The sequence below is a fragment of the Asparagus officinalis genome, chromosome 6 (assembly GCF_001876935.1).
Source record: "Asparagus officinalis chromosome 6, Aspof.V1, whole genome shotgun sequence".
Classification (NCBI taxonomy): Eukaryota; Viridiplantae; Streptophyta; class Magnoliopsida; order Asparagales; family Asparagaceae; genus Asparagus; species Asparagus officinalis.
The window spans coordinates 72304264-72329322 of record NC_033799.1 but is presented as its reverse complement, the minus strand read 5'-3'; the positions used below and the strand labels follow the sequence as shown (position 1 = coordinate 72329322).

General features: G+C 37.9%; 1 protein-coding gene across 1 annotated transcript in view; it reads right to left on the bottom strand.

The window, feature by feature from the left end:
* The window catches only part of LOC109845565 (outer envelope protein 80, chloroplastic), a 13280-nt gene extending 649 nt beyond the window's left edge, over positions 1 to 12631 (bottom strand). The window contains exons 1-10 of the mRNA XM_020414831.1: positions 12408 to 12631; positions 12249 to 12315; positions 12113 to 12148; positions 11854 to 11998; positions 10362 to 10520; positions 10182 to 10252; positions 10029 to 10107; positions 9848 to 9963; positions 9629 to 9776; positions 540 to 609 (exon numbers count right to left, since the gene is read on the bottom strand). Coding sequence (XP_020270420.1) covers positions 540 to 609; positions 9629 to 9776; positions 9848 to 9963; positions 10029 to 10107; positions 10182 to 10252; positions 10362 to 10520; positions 11854 to 11998; positions 12113 to 12148; positions 12249 to 12315; positions 12408 to 12441 — 925 coding nt within the window. The 5' untranslated portion in view covers positions 12442 to 12631. The remainder of the gene's footprint in view (positions 1 to 539; positions 610 to 9628; positions 9777 to 9847; positions 9964 to 10028; positions 10108 to 10181; positions 10253 to 10361; positions 10521 to 11853; positions 11999 to 12112; positions 12149 to 12248; positions 12316 to 12407) is intronic.

Below are 25059 nucleotides of genomic sequence, written 5' to 3'. Positions count from 1 at the left end.
AACAACAACAGGTTTTGTGAAGACAATTTATTAAAAAGAAAGTTGCCTTCTCATATCAATTCCTCAGTTATCACTTGGTGCAGATAACTGTATAAGAAACAGATTGGAGGATCATCATCTAGCTAGTGGTTACAGACATTGGAATCTACATCACGAGAAATAATAGTCTCAATCAACCTGGTACTACTAAAAAATATATGGCAATATACTCATTTGTTCAAACTCACCTAGGAAACAAATAGAATCTGATATCCAAGAAAAAAAAAGCAGAGAGAAAACAAACAAACAAAAAAAAATCTAGAACCAGAGAGAAAAAAAGAGACTATACTTCACAAAGACAGATCAATTTCCTTTTGGGTTAATAAGAATAGTGTTTCCAGCAGAAACCTGTAGGGCATAATATGTGCGTAACAATTAACTCTACTTTTTATATTCTCCTTATTAATGAAAGCAACTTACATTTGATATAGAAATGATTCCCTCATGTGTAAATAAACTTTGTTGAACAATGGCAGTAGATAGAAATATAATGAACTTACCAGGGACATGATGAGCTGTACCCAAGTCTGTTCCGCAATCCATGAAGATGGCACCTTCAAACCCCTTTGTCTGCAAGGAAAGGAATTTAAAGTTTCAGAATGATCAAATTGATGAGACAAACACAAGTTTTATAAATAAAAAGAAGTGTGAAATTTTGAAAAATAAAACAACTTTTGATGTAATTTTTTCCCTTGTTCAAATGTGAGATTGCAGCTTAAGGAATTTCTGCTAGTTTTTTCATTAGATAGTAATATCCAGGAGTTAAATTTGTGTTTGTTTTCACATGACCTTTGTCCTCACCGAAAAATATCTCAACAATAATCACTTCTAGTGCATCCACCAAGCCCTCTGACTCGAATATATAGCATATTATTTTATGGACGAGGAACTAGATCAAGTTGAGCTACTTTTGGGTAATTGGTGACGGTCTCAGCATCTCTATTTTTCAGAACCTCTAAATGAAAGATCAAACAATAACCCCGCCTCTTTTCCCTACTCACATTACCTTGGTTTAACCATCTTATTGATTCTACCTCTAATACTTGGAATGTTTATCTAATTTCAGCAGCTTTTTATGACAACACTGCGGATGTTATCTTTCGCACAGACAATCACTATTGTCCCCATTTGGTTGCCCAACCTGTTGACTCTATGCTTTTGAATGGCCTCTTCCCACCTATCTCTTCAAATGCTATATACAATATTTCTTTTGATGAAATCTCACTCGGGTGATAGCACTCCTTCTACTGTAAAAAGAATTATTGTGAGAATCCAAAAGATCAACAACATTTCACCTCATGTCAATAATTTTATTTGGAGAACTCTTTATAATGGCCCCGCTTCTAGCTAGAGACACCGTCGTGAAATTCGGCATGTTAAGTGATTCAATCTTCCCTCTTTGTGAATTGGAAAATGAGACTTTGGATCATCTCTTCTTTCATGAATAGTCAATTCACCCGCTCTATTTGGTCCACGATTTGTTGTGTTGTCCCACCTCTACCCCCTTTCTCTTTGATTCACTTAGTGGTCCAGGCCAACTCCCCTATTCATAGTCTGTCAATTATCGTCATTATTGCAGTTGCTTGTTGGTTCAGGAAAGTGAGGTACGATGTAATTTTTCAGAGGTAATCATCCAAACCCCTTGGCCATTCTCACTCTTGTGGAAGTCTACACTCGCTTGCACTCTCCGGGCATGCCTACCTCGGGAAGTATTTTTGACATTTGCTCTCCGTCCTCATGGTCAGTTCCACTCCCTAATATTAAAATCAATGTTGACGCTACCTCAAATAAAAACTATTCAAGTTATAGGGTGATTGTATATGATCATTTTAGCCAATTAGTCATCATATCCTATCATACAGTTCCCTTGACCCTCCTTCACCCCCTTTTGATGTCGAAGCTCATGCGTTTCTCAAGGGTCTTCGACTTGCCTTTTCTTCTGGTTAATATGGTTAATATGAATCATTTTGGAGTCTGATTGTCCAGATTTTGTGTTTATGATCCATAGTGTCATTGTGCCTCCGCATAATCTCTCGAGTATCTTCGAGAAATGCTCAACTCTTTTCAAGACATTCATGTCCTCTTATGTTAGTCATGTCTTATGAACGGGTAATCTTATAGTGCACAAGTTAGCCCATTTTGCTAGCAGATAAAAATGTCTTCCTTCTCAGATGGGTGTGGACTTATTGTGCACAAGTTAGCCCATTTTGCTAGCAGATAAAAATGTCTTTCTTCTCAGATGGCTATGGACTTATTGTGCACAAATTAGCCCATTTTGCTAGCAGATAAAAATATTTTCCATCTCAGATGGCTGTAATAGTCCGCATCATATTTGTAATTAAATTCTTCTTGATGCTTTGTATTAATTAAATTCTTCTTGATGCTTTGTATTAAAATCACTTTAATTCCTCATAAAAATATTTTCTATTTTTTTATTGACTCGTGGCTATGTTAGACCTCAATCCCCTCCTTATCCCCCCCTCTCAAATCTTGACCTCAACAAAGCAAGTTAAGGCTCAATACTCTTACTCTGCCACTGTTGTCTTTCTTGTTGCCCTTGTGATATTTCTTGACAATGGGTCAGCTTCGTGTTTGGTTTTAGATTTGGCAGGAAAACTGAGATCAAACCCGAAAAAAGAACAAGATTATCCTTGAACAAATGAGATGCTAACTTGGCAAAAGACCAGATTCTACTTCTAACCCACAAAGAACTTCATGAGTGGTACAAAAATAATCAATTTTCTATTTATAGCATCTCTTTTTCAAATTTTAATTTTTAGTTATTTACTGATTGTTTAAATTTTTTTTGTTGGTGGCTTTTTTATTCATGGGCTGTTACTAGATTTGTTTGTACTCTTGGACTTAACTCAGATTCTAATGGTAAGGACAAAAGATTTATTGCAATTTACATAAAAGCCCTAATTATGAATTCTAGTGTTTAGATAGCTCTTTTAATTTTTTACGGTTATTTAATTTTTGATATCGTAGAGAAGAATGAGTAGGCAATATTAATGATTTTTATTTGAATAGTTGTTAAGAAGAGATCCCTTGATCTCAAATGAAGATACTTTATATTTATTTTCTCCTTCCTTTATGTATGATTGTTGTTTTTTATTGCTTATCATCTATGTTGCATGAGTTATTCTGTCACGCTCTAGGCCGACGAGCCCGTTAGAGCAATGTCAACCCTAGAACTCATGCAATACGTGCCAAAATTGACTAATCAATGTTGCACTTGACTCTCAAGACTCATAATTTAAATCCTCTTAAACTCTATCAATTTTCTGAAGTGGGACACTTAGTGGGCTATCATAACTTCTATCATGAAGTTGTATGAATACCTAACACATCTCATACCCGTACCCGACACTTCTTAGATACTCCTTAAATATATACACATATTTATTCAGAACTATACTCAATTATAACAATTTGTGTTCTAATCTAAAACACTTGTCATACACCTCTTGAACATATATCCTATATTTCACATTCACTTTTCGAACTTGGTTGACACAGATTGAGTTCGTTTCAGCCCATATTGAGTTAAAAACTACGATTTCAAAGGTTGTTTGTGTATCTAACCCTAAGGGTGAGCAAATGGATGGTTAGATCGATTTTGACTATTTGTTCCAAACTGAATTGAACTAGATTCAAAACTAAAGTTTGGTTCAGTTTGTTCAGCTTGGGTATAGACATGTCAGATTAGGTAGGTTTTAGCTTAAAAAAATCTCACTTCTTCAAACCTCTTACTCATCTCATACCCCTAGTTGACAAGCATGCTCGCCAAATCAACTACTTTACAAACTAAAATTGAAACTTAATCAATTAAGATACACAAAAATATTAGTATGAATTATCTTTTCACATAGAAAGATCATAAGTTTTTAGACAATTATATTAAGATTGGTCGGTTCGGTTAATTCAATTTCAAATATTTAAACAATATTTTAAAAAGCAGACGCCTAGCCCGTCTAGTCCTAGGTAGTACATCGGGAGCCTATGGAAGTGTGGACCGCTTCCACAAACTGTACTATTTAGATCCTAGTCGTGATTTCCTCCGCAACCGCCTCTATGTCCTCTAACCTCCTCAGAACTCCTCCAGCCTCCTCCATTAACTATGAGCACCTTCTCCAACTCGCACTTTCTAAAACCTCCTCCACCTCACACTTTCAAAAAACCTCCTCCACCACCATTCAATCAAAGAAAAAATCTGTCCAAGCGCCTAGGCACTAAGCATCAGTCTGGTGCTAAGAGGTGCCTAGCACTTTCGATAACATTGTGCACAAGTTAGCCCATTTTGCTAGCAGATAAAAATGTCTTTCTTCTAAGATGGCTATGGACTTATTGTGCACAAATTAGCCCATTTTGCTAGCAGATAAAAATATTTTCCATCTCAGATGGCTGTAATAGTCCGCATCATATTTGTAATTAAATTCTTCTTGATGCTTTGTATTAATTAAATTCTTCTTGATGCTTTGTATTAAAATCACTTTAATTCCTCATAAAAATATTTTCTATTTTTTTATTGACTCGTGGCTATGTTAGACCTCAATCCCCTCCTTATCCCCCCCTCTCAAATCTTGACCTCAACAAAGCAAGTTAAGGCTCAATACTCTTACTCTGCCACTGTTGTCTTTCTTGTTGCCCTTGTGATATTTCTTGACAATGGGTCAGCTTCGTGTTTGGTTTTAGATTTGGCAGGAAAACTGAGATCAAACCCGAAAAAAGAACAAGATTATCCTTGAACAAATGAGATGCTAACTTGGCAAAAGACCGGATTCTACTTCTAACCCACAAAGAACTTCATGAGTGGTACAAAAATAATCAATTTTCTATTTATAGCATCTTTTTTCAAATTTTAATTTTTAGTTATTTACTGATTGTTTAAATTTTTTTTGTTGGTGGCTTTTTTATTCATGGGCCGTTACTAGATTTGTTTGTACTCTTGGACTTAACTCAGATTCTAATGGTAAGGACAAAAGATTTATTACAATTTACATAAAAGCCCTAATTATGAATTCTAGTGTTTAGATAGCTCTTTTAATTTTTTACGGTTATTTAATTTTTGATATCGTAGAGAAGAATGAGTAGGCAATATTAATGATTTTTATTTGAATAGTTGTTAAGAAGAGATCCCTTGATCTCAAATGAAGATACTTTATATTTATTTTCTCCTTCCTTTATGTATGATTGTTGTTTTTTATTGCTTATCATCTATGTTGCATGAGTTATTCTGTCACGCTCTAGGCCGACGAGCCCGTTAGAGCAATGTCAACCCTAGAACTCATGCAATACGTGCCAAAATTGACTAATCAATGTTGCACTTGATTCTCAAGACTCATAATTTAAATCCTCTTAAACTCTATCAATTTTCTGAAGTGGGACACTTAGTGGGCTATCATAACTTCTATCATGAAGTTGTATGAATACCTAACACATCTCATACCCGTACCCGACACTTCTTAGATACTCCTTAAATATATACACATATTTATTCAGAACTATACTCAATTATAACAATTTGTGTTCTAATCTAAAACACTTGTCATACACCTCTTGAACATATATCCTATATTTCACATTCACTTTTCAAACTTGGTTGACACAGATTGAGTTCGTTTCAGCCCATATTAAGTTAAAAACTACGATTTCAAAGGTTGTTTGTGTATCTAACCCTAAGGGTGAGCAAATGGATGGTTAGATCGATTTTGACTATTTGTTCCAAACTGAATTGAACTAGATTCAAAACTAAAGTTTGGTTCAGTTTGTTCAGCTTGGGTATAGACATGTCAGATTAGGTAGGTTTTAGCTTAAAAAAATCTCACTTCTTCAAACCCCTTACTCATCTCATACCCCTAGTTGACAAGCATGCTCGCCAAATCAACTACTTTACAAACTAAAATTGAAACTTTATCAATTAAGATACACAAAAATATTAGTATGAATTATCTTTTCACCTAGAAAGATCATAAGTTTTTAGACAATTATATTAAGATTGGTCGGTTCGGTTAATTCAATTTCAAATATTTAAACAATATTTTAAAAAGCAGGCGCCTAGCCCGTCTAGTCCTAGGTAGTACATCGGCCGCTTGCCTAGATGGGAGCCTATGGAAGTGTGGACCGCTTCCACAAACTGTACTACTTAGATCCTAGTCGTGATTTCCTCCGCAACCGCCTCTATGTCCTCTAACCTCCTCAGAACTCCTCCAGCCTCCTCCATTAACTATGAGCACCTTCTCCAACTCGCACTTTCTAAAACCTCCTCCACCTCACACTTTCAAAAAACCTCCTCCACCACCATTCAATCAAAGAAAAAATCTGTCCAAGCGCCTAGGCACTAAGCATCAGTCTGGTGCTAAGAGGTGCCTAGCACTTTCGATAACATTGACATGTATTGTCAATTATTATAACTAAAAAAAGACAAAAAAAAAATTTGCCAAGGCGCCTAGTCTCTAGGTGTCGGGTCCGATGCCTAGGCCGTCAAATGCTTCCCATAACCTTGATTCAAAAACCAAACTAAATCGAAGTTTTCTAAAACCGAACCATGGAAATTTGATTTGTTCGGTCAGGTTATTCGATTTGCACTGATTAGTCCTCATGCATGTATGGCCCAAAACTGCCATTTCATCACCTACGTTTTGACGGCGTAATCATACTCTACCTCTAACAAATTTGTCGTGTCCCCTACCCGTACCAGCACACACATATCCATGCAACTTAGCTTACCGTATTTGAACAACTGAAAGAAATATTTTTTTAAAGAAAACAGTGAACAAAACAGTCTATACTGAACTGTTCGGGAAACTTAAACTATTAAAGCAATAATAGTAGTAATAGGAATATTAGATGTGGTAAAAAATGTTATGTTTTGGGATAATTTATCTTTTTAATTTAAACTACTTTCATTCTCTTGTATAAAATAGAATTTTACAAATTACACTATGAATTGATTAAGAAAGAAAAGAAAAAGATAACTCTTATAGCAAATAATTCATTCTAAATATGATGAAAGCAAATGAAACCAAAAAATCATCATATTCTAATTTCTAGGCGTGGTTTTTCTCTTCAGAAACAAATGTATGTATATAAAACATTAACATACTTTTTGAGTAATGACTTTGTGTTACAATCTAAATTATATATGCTGTGAGATGGAGTATTATCCTTTTCAACGACAAAGGAATATTCTCAAATTTTTTGTCACCAAGGTGGTTATCATGTTGTATGAAAATAAGATGATATATGTCTCTTATTTTCGTGGGATGATGTGATGCACCATGTTTAGTTTCTAGTCATCTGATCATAAAGATCCAAAGGGCTAGACAATCTATATACTTTAAGGGGAGGGAATCTCTTCATATTAAAAGGCGTTGACAAATAAATTAGGTAATCTATATACTTTAAGGGATAATTGGAGTCATCAAGAAGGAGGAAAAGCTATGCTGCTTACTAATTACCACTTAAGGGATGCAAGCATGGTTGGCCATGGACAATCATTTCTACATGGTAACCAAGAACACAAAGAAACAATCACAGATAATTGGATGAAATAACTTGAGTTGTCACAATAAAGAAAAAGTTGTGCTACTCAAGGGATCCAAGAACGCTTGATTATCAGATAACCAATTTTAGATGATAATCCTAAATACAAGAGAGAAAGTTTCTTGGTCATGCAAAGATGAGAACGGTGTATTTGTCCATCAAAACTTTCACTTGTTAGATTAAGGGTAAATATCAGAAAATCCCCCTTAACTTTAGACAATTATCAGAAAATCCCCTTAACTTTTAAAATATCAGAAAATCCCCCCCCCCTCCAAGTACGGGGATCATTACAAAACCCCTCTTAACTTTCAGATTTTAGCAAAAAACCCCTTTTTAATTTTGATTTTATCAGAAAATCCTCCAAATTAGGGGATTTTCTTATAACCCCTAAACCTAAGGGGGGTTTTCTGATTTTTTGAGAGTTTAAGGGGTTTTTTTATAACTGTCTAAAGTTAAGGGACGTTTTATGATATTTAGCCTTAGATTAATGCAGGTTAACCTTGAAACCTCTTACAATCTTCTAAAAGGACTGCTAAATTACAAATAATAAAAGTAGGATCATTTAAACATAACAATAGTTTTTATAGTGCTTTCTAGTCTCTAGAACAAGCATTTTGTGGTTAGAGATGCAATAATTTAGAGAATAACTAAGATCAATAAACCATATATTAATTTTGATCACCCACTTCAAAAGAAAAGTTTCATAAGAAGATTTTACACTTATGAGTCGTGTCCCATGAACTTTGATTATCATTACTCATAAAAGTTCTAATAGACAGTAGGTTATTATTTTAAATATTGAACGACATGTCCCTTTATAAGGCTCGCCACAATATGATATAATTTCAATATCATTTTTGGTTTTCGACAAAATTTTGGCGATATATCAAGATTTTCCTATTATACTCAGTGACATTAGGGCCTCAAAGCAAGGCATGATGTTCAATATTGGTTTGTATTCTGTACCTACATTTGTTTTAATGATTGGGCGTAGATTTATGGCTCAATATGGGTTTAAACCTAAATTAATACCCGCCCCAAAAGGAATAATTATGGCTCCATTGAGCATAAGGGGGTGTTTGGGACCCAACGAAAAACTAGGCTAGGATTAGTCCTAGTCTAGTTTTACCCTATACCAGTTCAAAGTTGAACCGGGGGAGGGTGGTCCAAAAAGAACCTGTCTGAACGCCCTTTTTGGTTTAAGATAAACTAGGCCAGTTTTGGCCCAGCTTTTCCCAAATAAGGGTTTGCCAGAAATGAGGCCAGGATCAATCCTCGCCCCATTTTGAGTTGTTGCCAAACACACCCTAAATTCTTTTACAAAAGTGTTACATCTTTTTCAATTCTAGACACTATAGACGAATTATGTATTTTGGCACATTTGCCTTCACCATCAACTGCTCCCATCAATAAGCCCCTACTCTTCCTAGACGACTTGTGCAAGTAAGTTTCTCTCTTCCTGAATCTTTCACCATTTAAGTGTCTCTTCCTTATTTTCATCATGGAGACTGTTAAACTTTAGCTTAGATGTCGAAAAGACATAACTTAGTAGGAGTTACAAGCCAAATACGTTTAGTCCTAGTATTATAGACTTGGAAATATTAGTAACTTTTTTATTAGTGGATAAACATTAAAGAGCTAGCAATGTTCTTCACAATTCCATTCTTTGACGCATCAAGTACGAATATCTACGATGTGTAGTACACATTATCCAATATGACACTCCCAATATTTACTAAATATCCATGATATATCTTTGAAATTCACCATCTGATTTGGAAATTCTGTCTGACAAATTTCTGACATCCGATATTTAGAATATTGTATTAGATAAGGCTTTAGTCTGATGTATTAGTATGTTCTTGTTGGTATTATCAAATTTGATACAATTTTTACCTCCAAAAAGGAATCAGTAACAATGTCAGGACAGAACCTCTTTATGCAAGTGCCATGCAGGTATAAAATCAAAGTTTTTTGTAATCAAGGGTATGCATTCTACATTCTTAGACAGCAAACACTTAAGCAGAGTGAGGAGTTCACATACCAAAGGCATTGTAAATTCACTGTTAAACACTAGGCATGACCTTCCTGAGCCAACTGCACCCTCTTCATAACCTCGAACACTACCAATGCCTCCAATTGTAAACGCCTGATGAGGTGCCATGTCTCCTACAATTGAACCACCTGTCAAGCTGTCAAATGGGAACTGTAAGTGATAAATCTTAGCAAGGACAAAATTGAAAGCCTCAGAAAATGTACTCACCTTGAGACTAATAATGCTGGCCCCAATTTGACTCCTTTGGAAGCAACAAATTTGAACCGATTGAAGATGAGCCACTTTGACAGAAGAGGTAAGCCTTGTTCCATTTGAAAACTCAACTGACAAGAATAAGTCAGATTAAGATCCAAGTCATCTTGAAAGAGAAAAAATGTTTATCACTTACTCTGGAAAAACTATGATCATTTGCAGTCGCATACTGTGACTCTTGCTTCAAAATAACCATATTATCATAATGGCTACCACTGCACAAGAATAAAACGTTGACCAGTTTATCAGCCTGAAGCAACAACAAAACAACAGTAACCAGTCTAATTACCTGCAAGTCAGGGGAAAGCCATCAAGGTCCCTAGTTATGGCACGGCCATCATCGCTTATAGGACGGACATGCTGGATTTAAATAAAATAAACAACGAAGACTCTACGTCAAATTTAACCTTTGTAAGAATGGTGAATAAAATACATAGTTTTATCATTATTGTAAAAAATTGGCGCCCACCTCAAATTTGATGCTAGTTGTGGTGTTCCAATGGGAAGTAGCAGGTTCACTAAGATCCACACCCGCTGACATGCGACATAGGTTGACACCCCCACTCCCTGATCGAGAAAAATTATTGACTGGCAATCCATGAACGGCAATCTCTGGTGTTACTGAGTGCTGGTAATAACAGTAATATCAGTCAAGTAGTGTCAAAGACTTAACCAAGAGAACACTCTAAATATTTCAGCAATCAAATTATAATTTTTAGGGGAAAAGACTAACTCATGTTATTTGAAGAATGGATAACCAATTTTTAATGAATGCATTAAAAAAGATGCTCAAATAATAGAAGCAATCTAAAAGTGACTTCATCTAAGAGAGGGATAATCAATTTCTATTTATAACATAGCCAATAGAATACTGTTACACAATCTTGCAACGTGGGACTGAACAATATTCTTTAAATTTCTTAATGTACTAAGTACTCTATTACCCCCCCCCCCCAACCCCAAACACACATGCACACAAAAAACCCTGAAGCATGTATATCAATCACATGTATTACATAAAAGGAAAAAAATTCTTTTAGATAATACTTTTAAATTTATTTTAGTTAATACTTTAGCAAAAAAAGTAATTTGTCAATTTATATGGCCTGCTCCAACTAGCTATCTCATTCTCAATCCTCAGGTATTTTATCAGCAACAATATCAAGAATTTTTGCAGCAAAAGATAGCTATCATCATTTGGCCATACAATATTAATCAGAATGTCCAGAAGGTCACAGATACCTTTGGCCTCAAACATACTCTACCTTTCTTAATATACTCTATACAATCAGAATACATACAACTTGGCACGCATCATAAGATAAAAGAACAAATTTTCACTGTAGGCCCAAACCAAGTTTTAATTACCAAAATCGACCCATTTCTTTTTAATTACCAAAATCGACCCATTTTATGCCACATAAGCTTAATCACATTTCTTAATTAGTCGGGGTTGGCAACCCCGACTGTTTAGGGTATTAAAAATTGGTTTTAAGGCTTCTAATTGGGGTTTAACAACTCCTAAACAGTCGGGGTTGGCAACCCCGACTAATTAGGAAATGGGATTAAGTTTACGTGGCATAAAATGGGTCGATTTTGGTAATTAAAAAAAATGGGTCGATTTTGGTAATTAAAACTTGGTTTGGGTCTACAGTGAAAATTTGTTTTAAGATAAAATAATATCTGACTGGTTATTATGCATAATCATTGTCATCGTCATCAAAGTTTGCCCAGCTGAAAAAGAGACAACTACGAGATATTCTCTACCAGGGCTTCAAATTAATGGCTGATGCAACTCTAACAATGCAGGGATGAATCAACCATTTGGCCACTTAACCACTCACTACCCTTAACTCTATAATTCAACATGTACACATGTAACTTCGGTTATTGCTAACTGCCGATCACAATTAAAATTCACAGCATTAAGAAACTGAACCACAAAAGAATCAAACTGTCACCTGAATAACAAATGACTGCTGAGAGAGCCACTCAGGCCTCGGCCGCCTGAATGCGATAATAACACTAGAATCCTGAAGCCCCTTATCCCACAAAAGATCCAACTTCTCACTTCTTCCAAAAAGGTTGGGATGCTTCACACTCAAACTGCAAACAAAGTAACAATAACAATAATAATAATAAATAAATAAATAAAGTCAAATTATCAATCAAAAATTCTAACCCAAATTCGAAACGTAAACAACCCAAAAGAAACTATACCTTCCAATAACCTGTGAAAAGGGATTGGTAGAACCCCTGCAAAGAACCCAAATCCAAGTAATTTGTTAATGGGTATTTCAGAAATAAAATAAAATAAAATAAAATAAAATTGATGGGTAAGGCTAAGAATAATAGCCTGAGAGGAGGAATCAAGAAGGCGCCACATAATTTGTGAGTGAAGTCCACATTGAAATCTATCTTCGCTGTATTCCAATTCAAAACTACCGTTAGAATTAGAGAAAGACCCAAATAGAAATTTTTATTTTTTTTATTCATTTATTTTTGGGGAACTGACCTTTTCCAGCATGAATGCTCTTCTGAGCTCCCATTCAATCTGAGATGGGCTCCTCTCATTCATACAGCATGAGACGACGGACGTTGAGGGGAGATGATTGAGGTGATAATTGGGTGTAGATTTTCTACGGGTTTTCTGATTTTTTTTTTTTTAATTGGAAATAGAGTAGGGGAAGAGGGGAGAATTGGTGGAGAGGGGTGCAGGGGGTTTTATGAGAGAGAATTTGTCGATGAGGGACTTGCTTGGAATTTTCTTGAGGTGTGATTATGTGCTTTGCTTATGTTAGGGGTATGGGAATTTTTGGTTTCTTGGTGTACAGGGAAATTTGAACATGAAGTGGAAAAGAGTCCAAAAGTCGCTTTTTTTATTTTTTATTTTTTTAATTTTTTGAGGACTTTTTTTCTGAGAAATAATTGTCGCGTTATTGATCGAGCAAAAATATAAAAAGGCTAGATTGGTTTTAGAGATGCAAACTAGTCGAATATTGATAGGAAAACCTTTAATTTATATCCGTCGAAATCAAATACGAATATCGTAAATGAATGTAACACATACATAAGGAAAACAATAGAATAGATGCTCATACGAATAAGTAGTATGTTACTATTAACGCGTTTAACATATTTGAAAAAATAAGACTAAATTTGTAGACCATCAAAATTGGCCTTTAAATCTATCTAAAACCTGCATGAATCCACTTGAATGAGGAAGGGTGCAAGAATAAAAAAATTATTTATTTGTGACATTTTTTCCCCCCAATTTGACTGGAGCACATCCAGTTCTAACCAATGAGTTGACAAAAAGCTAGATACTAATTCAAATGCAATATCAATCTATAAAAAAATATTTTACAACTCATGGCAACCTTTCATTTTCGGGCACGAATTATTCGCCGGTGAGTTTGCAAGGTGAAGTGATGCGCCCGATAGTTCTACCAGTGTAGTCGTAACACCATCTTGTTGGGAATATTAGCTATTTAGACAATAATTAACACGAAATTAGACGATTAATATCAGATAAAAGCAGATTAATATTTTATCACAGAAATAAAATTAATTGTAACGAAAAATAAATAAGGTTAGAAATACGGCCTGATAGTCGAGGCGTACAAGGCACTGTCCCAAGAATATAATTGCCCCCTCTTATACAGGGCTACGCGACAGTAGTTCTTGGAGATACAGCAACCCTTGGTCAGGCGACCTCCTTCTCGTTGGCACGAGCTTCAAGAAGGTTGTGCGAATTCTTCTCAACTTTCAGGGAACCAGCGGAAGTGTAATAGCAGAAAAAATATTTTCGAAAAGAGAAGATGAAGAGAAGAGATTTGTTTCTTCACATTGTGCTTAACCCTCGCATATACTGGTCTTTATATAGGTTGAGAGTCGTGTCCGTTATCCCACAAATCCCGCGGCAATTAACATGTTTAATGCTAGTCGTTCGTCATTTAAGTCCATAAATCCACAGTTAATACGTTTAATTACTCACCCATTTATCCTAGTCGTTACAAAATATTTATCACGTTTTAGTTGTAAAAGAAAAACATTAATCACGTTTTTAATCTGTGTCATATTAATTATGTTTTAATTATTCCAATTAGCAAAAACAAAATATAACAGGTTAAGAGCTCCTCAATCCGGAGCTGCATTCGTGTGCGCGCGCTACCCGACCTGAACCTGAGCCCAAGCCCGAGCCCAGCCCGGCCGGCGGCGCGCGTGTGTAGTGTAGAGCATAACCCTTATTTTCTTCTAGGCAAAAGAGAGAAGGGAAAGACCTATTAATACCCTTCCTTCCTATTTTATTTTCTACGTGAGACTAAACTTTCTCACTATAATGTCAAGTTTTAAGTTACACTTATTATAACTCCAACAATCCCCCACATAACTTAAAGCTTAAAATAATTCAGAATTAAGAGTAAAAGAAAAACTTTGAAAATTAAGATTGCTGGTTCCCTTATACTATGTAATAGGTGGAGGTACCTTTCGGTTTGAACATTCACTTAGTGACGGTTATATAGATCCGTGAGAGCTTGGTGGACTACGCCTTCAATCAGTCCTATTTATCGAATTTCTACAGAAAGCACACATAGTATAGTTTTGAAGAATTCTAAGCGGGTTGCGTTATTATCGGCCTTACGCAGGTATCTTTCATGTGTGTTATTAGGAGTAGCTCTGATCCCATAGTCGCGGCCTCACAACTACACACATATAGGTGAATCCTAATAATGATGCGAGCAAGTAAGCATCATGCCTCATGGGTCTTGGATTCATTAAGAGTTTAACTCAACCTTTCACTTGCTTTTATTAGCACTGATCATCCTACGGATGGGAGCAAATAAATTCAGTGCTCCTCATAATTAATCACTCATCCAGTTTGTTTCTACCCATTGAACCTCTGCAAGGTTAGGTTGCTACTATAGTGATTTTTCTTATGAGCTTAACTTCATCCCCCTCGATGATTCTAGGACCACTGTCCTAGATAAGCCTTTAGTTAAGTGATCTGCAAGATTTTTCTTTGATCTTACAAAATCTAAGGCTATTACATGGTTTTTCATCTTATATCTCAAGGATTTATGTCGCACTTTAAAGTGTCGATTCATCTTCACATTTGCATTCTCTTGATAACATTTTTCAATCGCTGACCTGCAATCACAATGAATAGAAATAGATGGTAATGGTTTTTGTATTATGGGATTTTAGTAAGTAAATCTTTCAACCATTCAGCTTCTATACTAGTAGTATTAAGAGCTATCATTTCTGATTCCATTGTACTTATAGCCATTACAGTTTGTTTAGTAGATTTCCAGGACACAGCTCCTCCTCCTAAAAGGAACACAAAATCGGTGGTGGATTTTACATCTACTGAGTCACTAATCCAATTTGCATATGAGCAGCCTTCTAATACAGATGGATAGCTTTTATAATGTAAACCATAATTTATAGTTCCTTTTAGGTATCTCAAAATTCTTTCTAAAGGATCCCAGTGACTCTTATCAGGATTTGATGTATATCTACTAAGTCTATTTACTGTATAAGCAATGTCAGGTCTGGTGTAGTTTGTCAGGAATCCTAATGATCTAATTATTTGTGCATATTCTCTTTGTAATTGAGGATAACCTGTATTTTTCTTTAGATGTACATTAGGATCATATGGAGTAGAAACAGGTTGACAATTTAGATCATAAAAGTTTTTGAGTATTTTCTCTATGTAGTGTGATTGTGATAACACATATTCATTCTCATTTTTGAAGATTTTAGTGTTAAGAATTAAATCAACTTGACCTAAATCTTTCATGTCAAATTTTTGTGATAAAAAGTGTTTGATTTCATTTATGCTTTGTATGTCAGAGTCAAAAAATAAGAATATCATCAACATATAAGCATAAAATCACAATTTTGTTGTTATTATCTATTTTGTGATATACACACTCAGCTGTCTGATTAATTACAAATCCATAGGATAGTATGATCTCATCAAATTTCATGTGCCATTATTTTGGAGCTTGTTTGAGACTATATAGTGATCTAATAAGCTTGAATAATTTCTTCTCTTTTCCAGAAGCAACAAATCCCTCAGGTTGATCCATATAAATTTCTTCATCTAAGTCACTATTTAAGAATGCAGTTTTAACATCCATTTGATGTATTATAAGTTTGTGAATGGATGCTAAAGCTATAAGGATGCTAAAGGTAGTAATCCTAGCTACTGGAGAATATACATCAAAATAATCAATATCAGATTTTTGGGTATATCCTTTAGCTACTAATTTGTCCTTATATTTATCTATTGTTCCATCTGGTCTGAGTTTCTTCTTAAATACCCATTTACATCCTATAGTTTTGCAGCCTGAAGGAAGATCAGTGAGTTCCCAGGTATGTTTTTGAACTATAGATTGAATTTCATTATTTATAGCTTCCTTCCAAAACGGAGCATCTACTGATTTCATTGCATCCTTAAATGTAATTGGAGAATCTTATACAAATAATGTATAGAAGTCTTCATGGACCTTTTCTACTCTAGTTCTCTTACTTCTTCTAGGTTCTTCTGGATTTTCTAGTGGTCTGATTTGTCTAGAACTAGTTTCACATTGGTTAGAACTAGGATCTTAATTGCTAGAGTTAGGGCCTGTGTTGCTTACTTTGATTTTGTAAGGAAAAATATTTTCAAAGTAATGTGTATCCCTAGCTTCAATAATGGTGTTATTGGCTATCTCATTAATATCAAAGTTGATTATTAAAAATCTATTTGCATTACTATCAGAAACATAACCAATAAAGATTCCATCTACAGTTTTAGGGTCAATCTTCTTTCTCTTATTCTCAGGTACCTTAACTTTTGCTAAGCACCCCCACACTTTCAGGTGATCTAAGTTAGGGTTTCTATTCTTCCAAATTGTGTAAGGGGTTTTATCAAAATTCTTGAATGGAATTCTATTTAGTATATGGCAAGCAGTCATTTGGGCTTCTCCCCACAGGTTCTCTGACACACCAGAATTAATTAACATTGAGTTTATCATGTCCATTAATGTTCTATTCTTTCTTTCAGCTACTACATTAGATTGAGGAAGAGAAGAGATCCGTTTCTTCACACTATGCTTAACACTCGCATATTCCGGTCTTTATATAGGTTGAGAGTCGTGTCCGTTATCCCACAAATCCGTGGCAATTAACATGTTTAATGCTAGCTGTTTCGTCATTTAAGTCCATAAATCCGCAGTTAATATGTTTTAATTACTCGCCCATTTATCCTAGCCTTTACAAAATATTTATCACGTTTTAGTTGTAAAAGAAAAGCATTAATCACGTTTTAATCTGTATCATATTAATTATGTTTTAATTATTCCAGTTAGCAAAAACAAAATATAACAGGTTAAGAGCCTCTCAATCCGGAGCTGCATTCGTCTCCGCAGGTCGTGCGCGCGCGCCACCCAACCCGAGCCCGAGCCCGGCCGACGCGCGTGTGTGGTGTAGAGCATAACCCTTTAATTTCTTCTAAGCATAAGAAAGAAGGGAAATGCTTATAAACAACCTTCCTTCCTATTCCATTTTCTATGTGGGACTACACTTTCCCACTACAATGTCAAGTTTTAAGTTACACTTATTATAACTCCAACACATCTAAATAGCAAGTCTCAGCCTGACCATGAGCGTTAATTAGTACAAACTAATTAAACTGACTAAATCTCGACGGTTTAGTTTGATTTTGGAATATACTTTTTAGACGGTTCAGTTGGAGAAAGTTTCAGACTCAATCTCTCTCACAATTGTCTAACATATGTTATTTCTTTCGTTTCGTTTGTTCGCAATTTTCTATTCCCCCCTCGTCATATTATTTATTATTTTTGTTTATTCTGTAATGTTTCTTTTATTGATGATTCTTAAATTTATAATTTTGATATTTTATTTTATTTTATTTTCCACATCAAAATTGACTTTTTTTTCTTATTTAAACTGGTCCAAGTTCATATCCAATATGTTGAACCGGTCCGACCGAAAAATAATTTGGATGAGTTCTTCCGGTTTAAAATATAGTACGGTTCAAATAGTTTTTGTCAAAATTTAGGACAAATTTTCGAAAGCAACCTATTTAGCAACTTAATTAAAAAACGATCTATTTGCAACTTAAAAACAGACCGAACCGGATGGTTTGCTCATCACTGCCCAGAGTTCGTGACCCTTCCGGCCCCCCGTAAATCTGCAACGGACGCAGTTCTTGACTCCTATCAAGACACGTGCAAGGATTTTTTTTATTTTTAGTACAAACAAGGGTGAAAAAAATAACAGCCCAGGCCCAAAACCAAAGGCCTTGGCGGTGACCTATCATCTCTTTCATGCTCAAATGCCCTATTTGGATGGATGGTAGAGAGGGGGAGGGGAAGAGAAATGCAGCTTTCATATTGTTTGGGAGTTTTTGTATGGAGGGTAGAGAGGAGGAAGGAAGGGGAACGGAGGGTAAAATTGCTTGGTTTTCTTCCCCCCCCCCCCCCGTAGAGGAGGATAAAGGAGGGTAAAATGTGTAATGACATTCTTACCCCTCATCAAAACAAATAAAAAGGCTGATGTATTATTAGTATAAGATCATTTGTGTAAATTTACATATATATTCATTCTCTTCCCTTCCCTCCATTATTACTCTCAAACAAGTTATATTAATTTCACCTTCATTCAGCTTATTCAACTCCCAAACAACATATTACAATTCTCTTCCTTTTCTTTCCCTTCCATTCCCTTCCCTTTGTTTACCTTCCCTTCCCTTCCCTTCTCTCCCTTCCCTTATGCCCTGTTTGGATGGAAGGTAGAGAGGGGGAGGGGAAGAGAAATGCGGCTTTCATCTTGTTTGTGAGTTTTTTTAAGGAGGGTAGAGAGGAGGAAGGAAAGGGAAAGAAAGGTAAAATTGCTTGGTTTTCTTCCCTCCCCTCCCGATTTGGACGGTAGAGGAGGGTAAAGGAGGGTAAAGGGGTGTAATGACATTCTTACCCCCATCAAAACAAATAAAAAAGCTGATGTGTTATTAGTATAAAGTCATTTATGTAAATTTACATATATTTACTTCCTTTTACCTTCATTCACCTTACTCAACTTCCAAATAACATATTACAATTCTCTTCGCTTCCCTTCCCCTTCCCTTCCCGTTGTTCAGCTTTCCTTCCCTTCCCTTAGGGCTTGTTTGGATTGAGGAGAATGAGGGTGAAGGGAAGTTAGGGGAACCATTCACCTCCATTCACCTTATTTGGGAACACTTAGGGCTTGTTTGGATTTGGAGGGGGGGGGGAAGGGAAGTTAGGGGAACCTAGGGGAAGTTAAGTTAAGGGAAGGGAAGGGAATTTCTAAAACTTGTTTGGGAAACTAGTAAGGTGAATCAAGAGGAAGTTATTTTACCCCGTTTGGAAAGTGTAATAATGGGAAAGGAATGGAAGGGAATGTATATAAATTAACATAAATACTCTCACATATTATTAAGTTATATTGTTGTTAGAAATTTTAGCCGTTGGATTTTGATCTTAGCTAGGGGTAAATATGTCTCTCTACATTTGTTGTATTCCCCCTCTTTACCTTCACCCCCATTACACCTCAAATTGGGGGGGAAGAAATCATGTTATTTTTTCACTGTTATTTTTTCACCTCCTTTCACCTCCCCTCACCCCTATTAACTTGCTATATTTACTTCCCAAACAAGATTAAAAGTGTCACGCCCCGCTTCCCAAAATACACGGGAACCGGAACGTGAACAAGCCCGCGACGTATTCGATTGAGAAGAAATATTATCATCATTTTTTTTTCTTCTCAATCCAATACGCTAAGCGTCAAACACATAAATCTCAATCACAGGTCCCCGATCACAATAGCAAGAATAGAAAGACAATCCAGAATAAGAAATAAACATATCATCCATAGTGAATCATCCCAGACATAAATATGGGTTCATCATACCCTTACTACAACAACAGTTCAACTAGGAAATAAGAAATACATAGTCCATAAAAGGAAATACTAACAAAATAACCAAATCTGTCACCAAACTAAAGAAAATACTGCAAGAGTGCTCTATTAGCTACTACAGAAAAGAAAATGCGTCTAGGCTTCAGTTTGTTCTTCCACTCCATCAGAAGGACATTCCGGCTGAGCATACACTGGCTCGGCGGCATCATCGAACTGAACCTGTTAGTCTCCTAAGTCTGACGCACACCAGAGAAAACAGGTGTACGTCAGGTGCATAGCGCACGGCAAGATCTCACATGAACAAATAAAACGGTCTAATGTTCCATGCTACGATAATAATAATAATAACAAAAAGATAATGATACATGCAACTGAAATCTAATGGTAACATACAACTGTGTGAATACAGTGACTGGGTCGAATACTAACCAACCTAAAACTCAGTGGTCCACATCTCACACAGAGTCAACGCTCCTATCATCGGATAACTGGCTGTTCACAAATCCCCTACGTGCATCCAATACCGCTACACGAATCGGTCAGAGGACTACACGCAATCCGATTTCGGCCTGGTCCGAACTCAAGCAGAACTCGGGTGACTACACAAATTCACTGACTAAAGTGACTACACGAATTCACTTTAGCCCATCAAACCAACCCCAGTGACTACACGAATTCACTGGCGCGAGCCTGGAAGATACATCAACAACCTTATCTGATCACATGAGCATGGACTTTCCCATCCCAACTCTCTTGTATTTTCTAAGTCAAACATAATCCACATTGAAACTCGGGTTCACCACCTAAACTCAGTCAACACACTCACACATGTCACTAAGTCTGTTCATGATAATTTTTCATAATTATTCTAAAAATACTAATTATCATATTATTATGATTTATCTAAAATCATTCATCAAACAATCCCACGCAGATAATTATTGACAAATCTAAAATTACAGATAATTCATAATAAATACAAAAATTCAGTTTTGAGCAAGTGAGATCTTGCCTCGGGTATATCGCGGACTGTAGTAGGGAGCGTCGGGGTGATTGCACAGCGTTACGACGGGTTTCGCGGAGTCGACGGCTAAAATTACAATTTGAGTGTTAATGCGACGTGTGATATTCGAACGAGTATAACGAGGTGTACATAAGGAGCCCAAGTGAAAGAAATATACCCTGCGATAGACAACACGAAGGGCTATGCACCGGCGAAGGAATCGACGGAAACGGAGGTCGGAGTTGGCCGGAAAACGTGCGTGAAGTCGGCTCCGAACTGCAGTTTTCTGCAGTGAAGCTCACTGATCCGAGCTCGCTGTTCGGAGCTTCTTCCCGCTGTGCGGGCTCGCCGGAGGTGGGAGGGGTGACGACGAGCGGAGACGGGGCTTGGGCTCGGCGAGGGTGGCTGTCGGAGGTGGAGGCTTGGTCGGAGTTCGTGGAGGAGGGGGTTCGAAGTTGGGGGAGGTGGAGAACGGAGGGTAGGACGCGGGTGGTCGTGGAGCTCGTCGGAGCAGCGGCGAGGCTGAGACGACGGGGTTAGCTGGGCGAGCTCGACGGTGAACTGGAGGCGGTGGTCGTGTGCGGTGGTCGGAGGTCGACGTCGGAGCTCGCGGCGGCGAGCTGGAAGCGGCGCTGGGCGAGGCGCTGCGCGGGTCTGAGCTCAGGGGGCGGCGGCCATGGAGGGCTAGAGCTCGTTGTTAAGGAGGAGATGTTGGTCGGTGATGGCGTCGGAGCTCGTGGACGCGGAGCTGGGCACGGCGACGGTCGGCGGAGCAGCGGCTTGGCGAGGTCGAAGCTCGGTGGTGGAGCTAGAGGGCAGCGGTGTCGGGCTTGGAGCGGAGGTCAGCGGGTTGGGGTCATGGAGGGCGGTCGAGCTCAGGGGGAGCTGGAGGTTGGCGGCGATGGCGTCGGAGCTCGTGGAGCTCAGGGAGGTGGCGGCAGCTTGGAGCGGAGGTCGAGCTGGGCGAGTTGGTCGGGGATGGGCTGAGAGAGAAGGAGAACGAAGTGAGAGAGAGAGAGAGAGTACGAAGAGAGATGTGATCTGAGTGTGAGTGAGAGAGAAAATGAGAGTGAGAGAGAGAGAGCTGATTGAGAGAGAATTAATAGAGGAGAGAGGGTGAATGAGAATGAGAAAGAGAGAGAGAGGACGTGTGAGTGAGGGTGAGGGAGGGAGGCTTTTGAGGAGTGGGGGAATCACGAGGTTGGGGTGTGCGGGAAACATGGGGGAGGGTTTTAGGGAGATGGGGTAGGGGAGAGATGAGAGATGAAGAGAGAGAAAGACAGAGAGATCAACCGATGAGAGGGAAAACACAGGGAAAAATACCCCTTTAAAATATAATTTAAAAATACCAAAAAATTAAATCAAATAATTATTAAAAATTTATGATCAAAATAATAATACTAATAACAATAACAATAATAAATAATTAACTATTAATTTAAAAGTTTTACCGAAATAATTAAATTTATAATTAGCAAAACTATTAAAATAATACAATACAGTATTTTTAAATCGTAGAAAATTCTAGAAAAATTGGGGAAATACAAATACTCTTTTAGAAAAATAATATTTAATATTTAAATACCAGAAAATTATTTAAACCCGTATTAGAAATTTACGGTCATTACATCCTACCCCCCTTAAAACAAATTCCGTCCTCGGAATTAAAACAAGGACGAAATATAAAGACAGATTCATCTCAACTCATATAAAGTTCAAAATATTTTGCATATCCATAAATAGAAAAAGTCATACAAGACGTTTCAGAATAAGATACAAGACAAGACAGCTAGGATTCAGGAAATAGATGAGGATATCGTTGTCGCATCTCAGACTCAGTTTCCCAAGTTGACTCTCCAGGAGAATCTGGATGCCACATCACACGAACAAGCGAAACGGTCTTGTTCCGGAGGGTCTTCTCCCTTCGGTCCAAAATCGCCACAGGCTGCTTCTCGTATGTCAAATCTGATCGCACCTCAATCTCCGAGAAATCTACGACATGACTTGGATCTCCAACGTATTTTCGCAACTGAGAAATGTGGAATACGTTGTGCACTCCAGCCAGGGCGGGTGGTAATGCAAGTCAGTACACCACTTCTCCAACTCTCTCTAATACGTCGAAAGGTCCCACATATCGCGGACTCAACTTCCCACGCCTTCCAAAGCGAATGGTGCCTCGGTTGGGGGAAATCTTCAGGAATACATGATCTCCTGGCTGAAACTCTAAATTCCGGCGCTTCGCATCTGCCCAATGCTTGAATCTGTCCTGTGCTATGCGAAGTCGCTCCCGAATAATCCTGACTGCATCAACTGATCTCTCAATCAACTCTGGCCCAAAAATCTCTCGTTCACCAACGTCGTCCCAACTCAACGGAGAACGACACTTCCTGCCATATAGTGCTGCAAAAGGGGCCATTCCAATACTAGCCTGGAAACTATTGTTGTATGCAAACTCCACCAAATGCAAGTGATCTTCCCACGATCCATGAAAATCAAGCATACAGGCTCTAAGCATATCCTCCAAAATCTGAATGGTCCTCTCCGACTGCCCATCGGTCTGGGGATGATAAGCTGTGCTGAAACTGAGACTGGTCCCAAGACTCGCCTGCAAACTCTTCCAGAACTCTGAGGTAAATCGGGTATCACGATCCGAAACGATGCACACTGGAACTCCGTGCAATCGTACGATCTCCTGCAATACTAGAGATTTACTAACACCCTTGGAAAGGAACTCATCGAACATATAGAGATAGATATTTTACCTCCATGTATCTCTGAGCAAGATGCTCCGTCGACTGTCCCACTCGGAAAGGAATGAAGTGAGCCGATTTGGTTAATCGATCTACGATCACCCAAACAGCGTCATTTTGTCTAGTGCTCCGAGGTAAGCCAGTAACGAAGTCCATGGTAATATGTTGCCACTTCCATTCCAGAATAGGTAATGGCTGTAATAGACCTGCGATACGCTGATGCTCTGCCTTCACCTGCTGACATACAAGACACTTCGCCACACTACGAGCTACATCTCTCTTCATACCACGCCACCAAAAGTTCATCTTCAGATCCTTATACATCTTCGTGCCTCCAGGATGAATAGAATACGGTGAGCTATGAGCTTCCCGTAATAACTCCTCTCGAATATCTCCTCCTGGTACACAGATACGACTCCCAAATCGTAAGGATCCGTCCTCATGAACAACAAATTCCGGCCGAAGGCCAGCCACTGCTAACTCTCTGCACTTCTGAAGAAATGAGTCACCTGCTTGTGCAGCCTTGATTCGCTCGACCAATGTCGATTGAATCTGAAGATTCATCAAAGAAGCAGTGACTCCTGGAAGAAGAACTTCTATACTCATATCCCTCACTTCCTGCTAAAGTCTCCACTGAGCCGTGAGGGTCATGATTGCCGGCAAACGACTCAAAGCATCTGGTACCACATTGACCTTGCCAGGGTGGTACTGAAGGTCGATGTCGTAATCTGCCATCAGCTCTAACCATCTACGTTGTCTCATGTTGAGCTCCTTCTGAGTGAAGATGTACTTCAAGCTCTTGTGATCAGTGAACACCTTCACTTGCTCTCCCAATAGATAATGCCTCCAAAGCTTAAGAGCAAAAATCACAGCTGCCAACTCCAGGTCGTGGGTAGGATAATTCTGCTCATGCTTCTTCAACTGACGAGAAGCATATGCTACCACATGAAATACTTCAAAGTTTCCACTCTTATCTGGTATCGTCAAGACTGGGGCCGAAATCAATCGAGACTTTAACTCCTCAAACGCCTGCTCACAAGCGTCAGACCAGACAAATCTAATATCCTTCCTCGTAAGTCGCGTCATCGGCTCCGCGATCTTTGAGAACTCCTTGATGAAGCGACGGTAGTAACCAGCTAATCCCAGAAAGCTCTTAATATCAGACACCGACTTAGGGGTAGGCCAATCCTTCACTGCAGATACCTTCTCCGGATCCACTGATATGCCGTCTCCTGACACCACGTGTCCCAGAAACGCAATACGATCCAGCCAGAACTGGCACTTACTATACTTGGCAAATAGCCGATGCTCTCTCAAGGTCTTCAACACGTACCGCAAGTGCTCCACATGCTCCGCTTCACTCTTGGAGTATACCAGGATGTCATCAATAAAGACTTCTACAAACTTGTCCAGCACATCATAGAATACCAGATTCATCAGGTTCATGAATGTCGCTGGCGCATTAG